This window comes from Amblyraja radiata, chromosome 13, assembly GCF_010909765.2.
Source record: "Amblyraja radiata isolate CabotCenter1 chromosome 13, sAmbRad1.1.pri, whole genome shotgun sequence".
Lineage (NCBI taxonomy): Eukaryota > Metazoa > Chordata > Chondrichthyes > Rajiformes > Rajidae > Amblyraja > Amblyraja radiata.
The window spans coordinates 14,068,564-14,080,996 of NC_045968.1; the positions used below are offsets into that span (position 1 = coordinate 14,068,564).

At 44.9% G+C, this 12,433-nt stretch overlaps 1 protein-coding gene across 2 annotated transcripts in view; it reads left to right on the forward strand.

Moving 5' to 3' along the window:
* Positions 1 to 12,433, forward strand: part of LOC116979633 — a 164,457-nt gene that overhangs the window by 94,050 nt on the left and 57,974 nt on the right. For both annotated transcript variants that reach the window (XM_033031272.1, XM_033031273.1), the window contains exons 10-11: positions 2,327 to 2,385; positions 3,673 to 3,737. In XM_033031272.1, coding sequence (XP_032887163.1) covers positions 2,327 to 2,385; positions 3,673 to 3,737 — 124 coding nt within the window. The remainder of the gene's footprint in view (positions 1 to 2,326; positions 2,386 to 3,672; positions 3,738 to 12,433) is intronic.

Below are 12,433 nucleotides of genomic sequence, written 5' to 3' on the forward strand. Positions count from 1 at the left end.
AGTCAGGGGATATGGGGAGAAGGCAGGAACGGGTGCTGATTGGGGATGATCAGCCATGATCACATTGAATGGGGGTGCTGGCTCGAAGGGCCGAATGGCCTACTCCTGCACCTATTGTCTATTGAAACGTTACGTTTTCAAATTAGCTTTCACAACCTAAGGAACTTCCTACAACTTTAGGCTGTGCACGTCATACGTCAGAAGAAGACCTAAGAAACTTGCTCCATATAGCTTAGGCTGGGGATTTGAGAAAAACACTTCCATGGCGAACTCAAATTTCCCCATTTCAAAAGCAAGGGATATTATGCGCAAAACATATGATTAAGCGTGAACATGTTTTGATTTGAAATTAAATATGTTGAAATCTTTTAATGTTAATTACCTATTCAAACATCTGTGTTTCATTAATTTTGCTGGGTCGTTTTGTTGGCATTAATTAGGCCTAAAGAAAGTTTCACACAAGCAATTTGATTTGCTAATTATATCATTAAAATGGCAAAAACAGTCAGTGGATCACATTGGCTTAGGCCAGTGTAGCCAGTACATTCAGTATTGTCTCAGCTATGCCCTGTCTCTGTCCATGGACGAAACCTGCCTCCTACCATTTGTGTGGGCGGGCTGGTGCCTGTACCTCTGAAGTTGGCACCCTTCTCCTGAAGGTCAATGGCAGAATAGCAATCTTAATGGAACAGTGGGCAGCTCAGTGCTCTTTATACAGCTGGACTCAAGGAACTAATGTTGCTAGTGTACAGAAAAAGACACAAAGCAGGCCGGGCAATATCTGTAGTAGCCATTTACCTGAACTCAGTATGTTATAGCTGTAACCAGTTATAACCTTCACAGCTATAACCAGTTACCTTTAAATTTTATCTGCCTGTAATTATGTGGATGGGATTTATACGTAGTCTGAAGCGTGCTTGCGGCTGGGATTCAAGCGCAGACTCCCTAGTAGTTAGTTTAGTTTGAAGAAGCACGGGGGAGAGGTCACAGCTTTCGACCATGCACGAGCAAGATTAAAATACAAGAAGAAGTTTGGATGAACATCTTACTGTATTTACTGCTACAACAAAGAAACTATTCATCAAGAGACTGTTTGGAAGATTTATCTTTTGACGGCATTGAATGTCTCGTTGAGAGCTTGTGGGTGCGTATCGATTATCTTCTGATCCCCTGTCTTCAATTAGAGACTCGAGGACTAAATCCTTGGAGTCACTACAGTATCTCTGGAGGACATGCATCAGCGGCGTTTCAGGTCGGGACCCTTCTTCAGGCAGATTGTAGTAGGGGGAGAAAGCTGGAGGAGAGGTGGGGGAGAGGTGAGAGGGGGGAACAAATCCCCGTGAGTGATAGGTGGATGCAGGTGAGGGGGGTGGGGGTGGGTTCACTGGCAGATGGTTGGACAAAGGCCAGAGAGGAAAAAGCAAAAGATTGTAAGATATGGAGAGAAGAGGCGTGGAATGCGGATGGGATATAGGTGTAAGGCACTCGTTAAGGGGGAAAGGAAACGGAGAAATGGGTGATATCCAGGTGGGGCCGCATCGAAGAGAAAGGGAGGGGGGGGGGGGGGAGTTTCTATGTTAGTTAGTTACCTGAACTTGGAGAATTCAATGCTCATACCGTTGGCTTGTAAGCTACCCAAGCAGAATATAAGGTGCTGTTCCTCCAGTTTGTGTGTGGCCTTCCCCGGCAATGGGCGATGTCCAGGACAGAAGGGTCAGAATGGGAATGGGAAGTGGAGTTACAATGGTCGGCAACCAATTTGAGGCTGTCCCTAGCAACTCATAGACAAGATGGAGATATCTACATTTAATAAGAATGAGATAATCTCCCACTGCAGGTTAGAGTATTACAGCAATGCTAAAGGGCCTGTCCCACGAGCATGCGACTGCATGCGGCAAGCGCGACCTAACGTGGTCGCTTGAGCCATACGGCCTCGCGGGGCCGGTCCCACTTCAATCGCCGGAGCCGTATGGAGTTGTGCGGAGCTGGTCCCGACATCTGACACTGACTCCGAAAAACTGACACTGTTCAAAAATTCCGCGCGGGCGTACACACCGTCTCGACACCGTACGCAGCGTCTTGACGGCGTACACCTAGCGCGAACTTCCTGCGGACTTCGCTCGAACTTCACGTCAACTCGTACAGGATCACTCGACCTCCGCGCGGCCCCCGCTGCCGGTTTGGTCGCGCTCGCTGCATGCAGTCGCATGCTCGTGAGACAGGCCCTTTATTGTTGATCTTTGATGGATATCTTTAGTTTTGGCTCATAATTGTATTACCCTATCAAATATGAATTAATCTAATAGCTTTTCCTGCTTTGTTCCAGGGGGCGTTGTAAATGTGATGCCAATGCTATTTTCAGATATTTCACCAAACAGATCTCAGGTGGGTGTGTAAACATTCTCACGGCAGAATATTGCCATTCTTTTCAATTATTTGTTATCGAACATATGCTTCCTTGTCACCTTCCCCTCAGCTAACAATGAACCATTTTAAGGTAGACACAAAATGCTGGAGTAACTCAGCGGGACAGGCAGCATCTCTGGAGAGAAGGAAGGAATCAGAGATGCCGGCTGTCCCACTGAGTTGCTCCAGCATTTTGTGTCTACCTTCCATTTAAACCAGTGATCTGCAGTTCTTTCGTACACTGTGAACCATTCTGCATCTCTTTATCATCACTTGCTTTGATCTGTCGTTTTCACACTCTACCCTTCCAGATCTCTAGGCTCCCTCACCCCTGACTCTCTGTCTGAAGAAGGGTCTCGACCCGAAACATCACCCATTCCTTCTCTCCAGAGATGCTGCCTGTCCCGCTGAGTTACTCCGGCATTTTGTGTCTATCTTTGGTTTAATAAACTTTTTTTTTACTCCATTAATAATTATTTTCCTGTCATTTGGACAAATTTGGACATCTTGAACGAACCCCTTTGGTTTCCTCTTAACATAATAGATATTCACCTTCTCCAGAATAGTGCGGGTAACATCCGAAAATAGAACGTAAAAATCTACAACAAAATCACTTGTGAATATGAAATGGCAAGTCTCATCGTAAACAATATTAACATTCTGGACAAACCACACTTCCCTCCCTGCTGGATGAATGAAATAAATAGACTCGGTACATAATATTTTTTCTTTATTCATATTAAAATTGCATCTTGTGCAGCTATTTAATCCAGTCAATCTTATCGTCATGGGGATGTGAATCGAAGATGTGCGGGGTGAAATTTCTTACACAGAGGGTGGTGGATGCCTGGGGTGGTGGTGGAGGCAGCTACAATCGTAGCATTTAATAATTTAAATCATTAAATTAATGATTTAATGGCACATTTTATCTGAAAGTGGCATTTATTCATATATACAGTATATATATATATATGTGTATATACATATATATATATGTGTATATATATATATGTATATATACATATATGTATGTATGTTTGTATGTATATATGTGTGTGTGTACATATATATATGTGTGTGTTTGTATGCATGTGTGTGTGTGTAGAAATATATGTATATAGATATGCAGGGAATGGAGAGATATGGATGATGTGCACGTAGATAAGATAATAATTGATCAATTATTTTAAGACCGATTTTGCTTATTCAGTTAGTGTCGTGCGCTCGTCTTATGGTTGAACTATTTCATGTTCTTGCTTGCGGAAGGTCCTGTGGTTTCGGAGGGCGGTCATCGGAGGCCTCGCTACTTGTGCTGTGCTGAATATTTTCTGGTAGGTGACACATGCATGGAGGTTCCGTTGAAAGTCAGCTTGTTTCTGGAGCGACGGCCTGCTTCATTAACCCCTGAAATGCCAGATAATGACACCAGCTATAAATATTGAACTTGATACGGCGTCGATGGTTATTATAAAAAGATAAAGGAGGTGCGATGACTTAACTGCAAGGATGGGAAAGGATGCGCTTGGTAGATTGGTTTTCATCGGTAAAGGGCCTTGGAGAGGTTTTCCTGGATCCTGGCCGGATTTCACCCTTAAGAAGAGTTTGGACAAACCTTGTATTGTTTTCTCGGGAATGCCGGAGGTTGAGAGGAGACCTGAGAGAAGTATATAAAATGATGAGAGGCATAGATAGGGTAGACAGTCAGAACCTTCTGTCCAGAATGGAAATGTTAAAGACTAGAGGGCATAACTTTAAGGTGAAAGGGGCAACGATTATTGGAGGTGTGCAGAGTAGGGGTTTTTTACGCGGTGGGTGCCTGGAACGTGCTGCCAGGGGTGGTGGTGGAGGCAGATATGAGAGGCTTTAGAAGGCCTTGAAGAAAGGTGTGTAAGAGGCGTTTAGACAGATGGAGAGGAAGGATATGGATCACATGCAAGCGGAGAAGATTAGTTTATCTTGGTATCGTGCTCGGCACAGGCACGATGGGCTGAAGGGCCTGTTCCTGTGCTGTACTGTTTTGTGTTCTATGTATTTAATAAATGTTTTTGTTTGGTGTATCAAGCAATTAGCCTGACGTAGATCCTTTTAGCTCCCTGTTGTCTTAAGATACTGGATTGGCCCACCTTGCCCACTCTCTTGTCCATTCTAGACACACACAGTTTCCATCATCTGATTTGTGACTTACACTGGCTCTGAGAATGACGTGTTTTCCGTAGTTATCAGGCATTGATTTTATTTTAATAGGTTCCCTTTTTTAGACAAACACAATCAAATTCTCATGTGCAGGAAGCGACTGCAGATGCTGGCTTACACCTAAGAAAGACACAAAATGCTGGAGTAACTCAGCGGGACAGGCAGCATCTCTGGAGAAAAGGAATGGATGACAATAGACAATAGGTGCAGGAGTAGGCCATTCGGCCCTTCAAGCCAACACCGCCATTCAATGTGATCATGGCTGATCATCCCCAATCAGTACCCCGTTCCTGCCTTCTCCCCATATCCCCTGACCGCTATTTTTAAGAGCCCTATCTAGCTCTATCTTGAAAGCATCCAGAGAACCTGCCTCCACCGCCCTCTGAGGCAGAGAATTCCACAGACTCACCATTCTCTGTGAGAAAAAGTGTTTCCTCGTCTCCGTTCTAAATGGCTTACTCCTTATTCTTAAACTGTAGTCCCTGGTTCTGGACTCCCCCAATATCGGGAACATGTTTCCTGCCTTAACAATCTTATATGTTTCAATGAGATCCCCTCTCATCCTTCTAAACTCTAGAGTGTACAAGCCCAGCTGCTCCATTCTCTCAGCATATGACAGTCCCGCCATCCCGGGAATTAACCTTGTAAACCTACGCTGCACTCCCTCAATACAAGAATGTCCTTCCTCAAATTAGGGGACCAAAACTGCACACAATACTCCAGGTGTGGTCTCACTAGGGCTCTGTACAACTGCAGAAGGACCTCTTTGTTCCTATATTCGATTCCTCTTGTTATAAAGGCCAACACGCCATTCGCTTTCTTCACTGCCTGCTGTACCTGCATGCTTACTTTCATAGACTGATGAACAAGGACCCCCAGATCCCGTTATACTTCCCCTTTTCCCAACTTGACGCCATTTAGATAGTAATCTGCCTTCCTGTTTTTGCTACCAAAGTGGATAACCTCACATTTATCCGCTTTAAACTTCATCTGCCATGCATCTGCCCACTCCCCCAACCTGTCCAAGTCACCCTGCATTCTCATAGCATCCTCCTCACAGCTCACACTGCCACCCAGCTCTGTGTCATCTGCAAATTTGCTAATGTTACTTTGAATCCCTTCATCCAAATCATTGATGTATATTGTAAATAGCTGCGTTCCCAGCACCGAGCCTTGCGGTACCCCACTAGTCACTGCCTGCCATTCTGAAAAAGACCTGTTAATCCCTACTCTCTGTTTCCTGTCTGCCAACCACTTCTCTATCCATGTCAGCACTCTACCCCCAATACCATGTGCCCTAATTTTGCCCACTAATCTCCTATGTGGGACCTTATCAAATGCTTTCTGAAAGTCTGACGTTCTGACGTTCCGGGTTTTTCAGGGGAGTGGGAGTTTACATAGATAAGGTTGAGTAAGAGATCAAAAGAGCTGCAGATCAAGGCAAATGTAGAATAGACCATTGTTAGCTGGGATAAGATGCAAACAGAGATACAATGTGATCAGAGGGACAGTCAGGCTGGTTGGAGAACTGGGACGGGGGAGGGATGGAGAGAGAGGGAAAGCAAGGGTTACTTGAAATTAGAGAAAATGTTGAAGGTACTGTTCTTGATTCAGTGTTGGTTCTCCACCTTTAAAGGTAATTAAAGTTCTTGTTTGCGCTGAGATGTGCCCTGAAGGTTGTTCTTGCCGAATGTCAGATTTAGCACCATAGCGTTCAGTGGCCTCTATAGAAGACCCTTTTCATCGCATCAGTACTGACCAGCAAATAGGCCACCACCAGATGTGTGTGCTTTGTTGGAGTCGAAGATCTCTGCAAGTGTTTCCAGATGTTGAAATATAGATTCCAAATTACCTCTGACACTGTTTTTGGTAATGGCCTTTAGTTTAGTTGAGTTTAGTTTGGAGATTCAGCATGGAAACGGGCACTTAACCCCACCGAGTCCGCACCGACCAGCGATCCCCGCACATTAACACCACCCTACACACACCAGGGACAATTATACTTTGATACATTTATACCAAGCCAATTAACTTACAAACCCGTACGTCTTTGGAGCGTGTGAGGAAACTGAAGATCTCGGAGAAAACCCATGCGGGTTATCGGGGAGCACGCACAAACTCGGTACAAACAAGCACCTGTAGTCGGGATCGAACCCGGGTCTCCGGCGCTGTAAGGCAGTAGCTCTACCGCTGCGCCACCGTTATTCGTGGTATGCATGGACCTATCTGAAAGGGTTGTCCGCTTGAAATATATCTAGATTAATGATTTACTTTGACTAAAAAGGCTTTTCCATGCAATCTTTCTCAGTTATTCTCAATGGTTTCTCATTGTGAAGTGGCTATTGGCTTCCATTAGGTCTGTGTTGTTACACACAATCAACACGCAACAGAATCAGAACAGATCTCTGGAAGATAATTACAGGTGTAGGACTTCAACTTCAATGAGTGAATTGGTGCTGCAACAACCCTTAAAATACATTTGGACAGGTACATGGATAGGAAAGGTTTCGAGGGATATGAGCCAAACATGGAGTAGTGTGGATGGGGCATGGGCAAGTTGGGCTGAAAGGCTTGTTTCCATGCTGTATGACACCATGTCTCTAGTATCTGGAGAAAAGTGATGTTATGCATCGTTCTAAATTAAATTCAAATTAAAATCATTCCAAAACAAAAACATTCAGAATATTTTATCAGCAGTCTCAGCAACTTTAGCCGTTCTGCCTTCAACACTGATGCCATCCAAACTCATCGCTGAACTCCTCAAGCTGGGAGTCAGCCTCTGGATGTCCTGACTGATAGACCACATTCAGTAAGGATAGGCGATACAACATCCTCCACGATCATTCTCTTACATTTCTGATGCTGTTCTGCACCAGTGATTCGGGGAATCAGAGTTACAATTTCTGCCTCGAATAAGACGAAAGACAGACACAAAGTGCTGGAGTAACTTAGCGGGTCAGGCAGCATCTGTCTGAAGAAGGGTCCCGACCTGAAACGTCACCCTTTCTCTCCAGAGATGCTGCCTGACCCGCTGAGTTATTTCAGCAGTTCGTGTCCATCTTTGGTTTAAATCAGCATCTGCAGTTCCTTGATGCTACATTGAATAAGAAGAATATATTTTACATGAACAATTTGATCTGATTTGCTTGCATTGCGGTTTTTCCCAAACTAACCATGACACCTTCCACAGTGGGGTTATTTCAGCTAGTCTGAAGAAGGGCCCCAACCCAAAATGTTGTCATTCCATTCACTCCCCATAGATGCTGCCCGACCCATTGAGATCCTCCAGCACTTTGTGTTTTTGATCATGGTTCCAGCATCTGCAGTTTGTTGTGTCTTTAGACTATTTCTGCTGCTTATTTTACTGCACCTTGTTTGAGAAACTCAGCGGGTGAGGCAGCATCTATGGAGCTAAGGAATCGGTGACGTTTTGGGTCGAGACCCTTCTTCACATGATCTCAATACCAAACTGTAGACCTGACCCTGGTTGACATTTCCATCCACTGCCACAAATCCTTTTACACCCCAAAACTGACCTTGCAACTCAGTTTGAAGAAGGGTCTCGACCTGAAACGTCACCTGTCCATTCCCTCCACACACGCTGCCTGACCCGTTGAGTTCCTCCAGCACTTTGTGTTTTATTCAAGGTTTCAATATCTGCAGATGAAATGTGTAGGAAGGAACTGCAGATGCTGGTTTAAACCGAAGATAGACACAAAAGGCTGGAGTAACTCAACGGGTTAGACAGCATCTCTGGAGAAAAGGAATAGGTGGCGTTTTGGGTCGAGATCCTTCTTCAGACTGAGAATCATAAATCCCCTGACTCTCAGTCTCGACCTGAAACGTCAACTATTCCTTTTCTCCAGAGATGCCAGCTTTTTGTGTCCAATGTCTGCAGTTCCTTGTGTCTTTCACCTGAGACACACTCGTATCACAAAAACATTTCATTTCCAAGTCGGTTGCCTTGTTTACCCCTTTCTTTGCTAAGAGCCCCTGTCACCAAAACCTTCACCTTTGAGGGAATCTGAGGGGTAACTTTTTCACACAGAGGATGGTAGGTGTATGGAACGAGCTGCTGGAGGAGGTAGTTGAGGCTGGGACTATCCCAACATTTAAGAAGCAGTTAGACAGGTACATGGATAGGACAGGTTTGGAGGGATATGGACCAAGCACAGGAAGGTGGGACTTGTGTAGCTGGGACATGTTGGCCGGTGTGGGCAAGTTGGGCCGAAGGGCCAGTTTCCACACTGTATCACTCTATGACCTCTGCCTTTATCCATTCCCCTATACATGACTATTCCTGGTTGGCCCCATTCCCCACCATCTGTACTACATTCATTTACATCCCTGCTGCCAATATCCCTGGACAAGTGTTCCAGGTACATTAACCTTCACTACCTCTGATTTTCAGGATCGGTTGCTTATGTTTAAATCTTTCCACGTCTTCTGATTTCCTGCTCTGTAGAACCTTCTGCAGTCTGAATAAATCCTCCTCTGAGCGCGTATTCCTCTGACCCTATCATTTTGTGCATCACATTATTTTCACGGAACTGTTCCTTTTGCACACACTGATTTACCATTCAGCTTTAGTGTTGGTCAGAGAAAAAAAAAAGATTAAATATACAGCTCAGGCTGACAGGACTTGGGCTCAACTGAAACACAGTTCTGCATCGAAGCTTGTTCGCCTCTTTATGAATGAATGAATACGTTTATTGGCCAAGTATTCACATACAAGGAATTTGCCTTGGTGCTCCGCCCGCAAGTGACAACGACATACAATGACAGTTAGGAATGACATATAAAACATTAAACATTAATAATAAAACATTATTGATTAAACAGGTGCATTAAATAAATTACCAGGGCACAAGGAGGCTACAGATGATTGGTTATTGAGTAGAGCAACTTCGTGGAAAAAAGCTGTGTTTATGTCTGGCTGTGGCAGCGTTGACAGTCCGGAGTCGCCTTCCAGAGGGAAGTGATTCAAAGAGTTTGTGGCCAACTCTTTCCCAACTTGTTAATGGTGGAGACTCTGCACCTTGTTTGAGAAACTCAGCGGGCGAGGCAGCATCTATGGGGCGAAGGAATAGGTGACGTTTTGGATCGAGACCCTTCTTCACATGATCTCAATGCCAAACTGTAGACCTGACTCCGGCTGACATTTCCATCCACTGCCACAAATCCTTTTACACCCCAAAACTGAACTTGCAACTCAGTTTGAAGAAGCGTCCCGACATGAAACGTCACCTGTCCATTCCCCCCAACTTGTTAATGGTGGCGACTCTGTCATTACTTCCAATTTAATGGGATCAAAATATATCTCCAGTGTAGGCCGGAGGCATGTGGAGGGACCCAGCGGTTATATCAGTGACTTAACCAAGCAACTGGAAAGCATGTGGGTTGGATTTGCCCTTCACTGTCTTTAAGACTCACCGTTGACAGTTTTGTTTGGTGAGATAATGAACACACAAGAACATGCAACAAGGCCCAATTGTTATGCAGGCTCTTGAATCAAATATAACTGTTCCATCTCCATCCAAAGACATCTGCAGAAATTCTCTGTCAAACCCATTGGCCCGTCTAGCATCAACTATTCGGCACGGTGGCGCAGCGGGTGGAGCTGCTGCCTCACACGACGGAGATCCGGGTTCGATCCTGGCCTCGGGTGCTGTCTGTGTGTGTGGAGTTTGCACGTTCTCCCTGTGACCGCGTGGGTTTCCTCCGGGTGCTCCGGCCATTTCCTCCCACATCCCAAAAGTGTGCGGGTTTGTAGGTTAATTGGCCTCGGGTGATGCTTTGGGTCGAGACCCATCTCCAGACGTCTGAAGAAGGGTCTCGACCCGGAACGTCATCCATTCCTTCTCTCCACTCCCGCTGAGTTACTCCAGCATTTTGTGTCCATCTTGGATTTAAACCAGCATCTGCAGTTCTTTCCTACACATAGAATTAGTATTGGCGTAGACTCGGTGGGCCGAAGGGCCTGTTTCCATGCTATGCCTTTAATCCAAGCTAAAGACGATGCCTCCAGGAGCTGAAACAACAGTCACTGATTAAACAGGCCAGTGCGTTGTTGCAGAATGTGAATCTGGGCTACCAACTGATGCAGTAAATCTGTCCAGCATCTGCCCACTGTTATCTGTGAAGTGGGGCTTTAATAGTGCTGCTATTAACATATTTGCTTAATAAATAACAAAAAACAACCACCAATTATACAGATATTGTAATGTCGCAAAATGTCTAAGGGCTCTTTGTAGCAAGGCAAAGATTTATTGTTCACCCTTAATTGGTTCCCTGACTTAAATGGCTTGCTTGGCCATTACAGAGAGCAGCTATGAATCAGGGGAGCACAGCTAGGCTGCTGGAGTTCCCATTTTGGGTAGCTCTTCTGCACAAGTTTGACAATTTATTAATATCAAGGTCATTGATACTGGGAGTGCATTCTTAGCCGAGAATCATGTAATTGATTTAAATTACCCTGAAGAAAATGTGCGATTCCAACTTGTATTGCAGTTTCAATGATCCAACCTTTGGAGACAGGTCTCGTAAATAAATACCAGCAGATACCTCAGAGTCCCCGAACCTTATCACCAGAGGAAGTTCTGGATGTTTCTCTGAATCAGCTGGGAGGATTGACACACTGACCTGAGTGAGCTCGGGGAGGGTGGTACTGACCAGAGGGTGGCGGGTGTATCGAACGAGCTGCCGGAGGAGGTAGTTGAGGCAGGGACTATCACAACATTTAAAAGACATTTGGATAGGTACATGGATAGGACAGGTTTAGAGGAATATGGGCCAAACCCGGGCAGGTGGGACTAGTGTAGATGAGGCATCTTGGTGGGCATGGGCAAGTTGGGCCGAAGGGCCCGTTTCTATGCTGTATGATTCTATGACTCCATCACCAGCTGAGGACCAACACCAGCTCAGATGTGTAGGAAGGAACTACAGATGCTGGTTTAAACCGAAGAGAGACACAAAATGCTGGAGTAACTCAGTGGGACAGGCAGCATCTCTGGAGAGAAGGGATGGGTGAAGTTTCGGGTCGAGACCCTTCTTCAGACAGGTTGGGGATAAGGGAAACGAGAGATCTGGATGGTGATGTAGAGACATGAAGAACAACGAATGAAAGATATGCAAAAATGTTACGATGATAAAGGAAACAGGCCATTGTTGGCTGTTTGTCAGATGTCCTGGCCTAATTGCCAAGATGCCTGACTTCCCCTTAGTTTCTCTAATGTTCAACGCAGACACGGTCCATACTCAACATGTTTAAGAAGGAACTGCAGATGCTGGAAAATCGAAGGTACACAAAAAAGCTGGAGAAAATCAGCGGGTGCAGCAGCATCTATGGAGCGAAGGAAATAGGCAATGTTTCGGCCCGAAACGTTGCCTATTTCCTTCGCTCCATAGATGCTGCTGCACCCGCTGAGTTTCTCCAGCTTTTTTGTGTACCGTCCATACTCAATACCCTGACTGGTGAAGGCCAGTGTAGGCGACGTTTCGGGTTGGAATCCATCTTTGTTACATTCTTTATAATCTTGTACAGTTCCTGTCTACTTTTGATGCCATCGTTTCTCAAGTTCTCTCATTTCCTTCAAAATTATACATGCTAATTATCTATTTACCCACCAATTAAATGTCATTATCTTATTCAAGTGGCAAGATTAAAACGAGATTAAGTGCATTTCATTTTTCAAAACTAAAGCTCGGTGCATTATCTGGCATTATTTATTCTGCAGTTCCACAAAGATAATAGGCTGACCCTAATTAACAATGCCGTGAAAAAATCAGTACTAGCCAGACGACTAAGATTGGTTCTTTTGTTTAATCATCACTG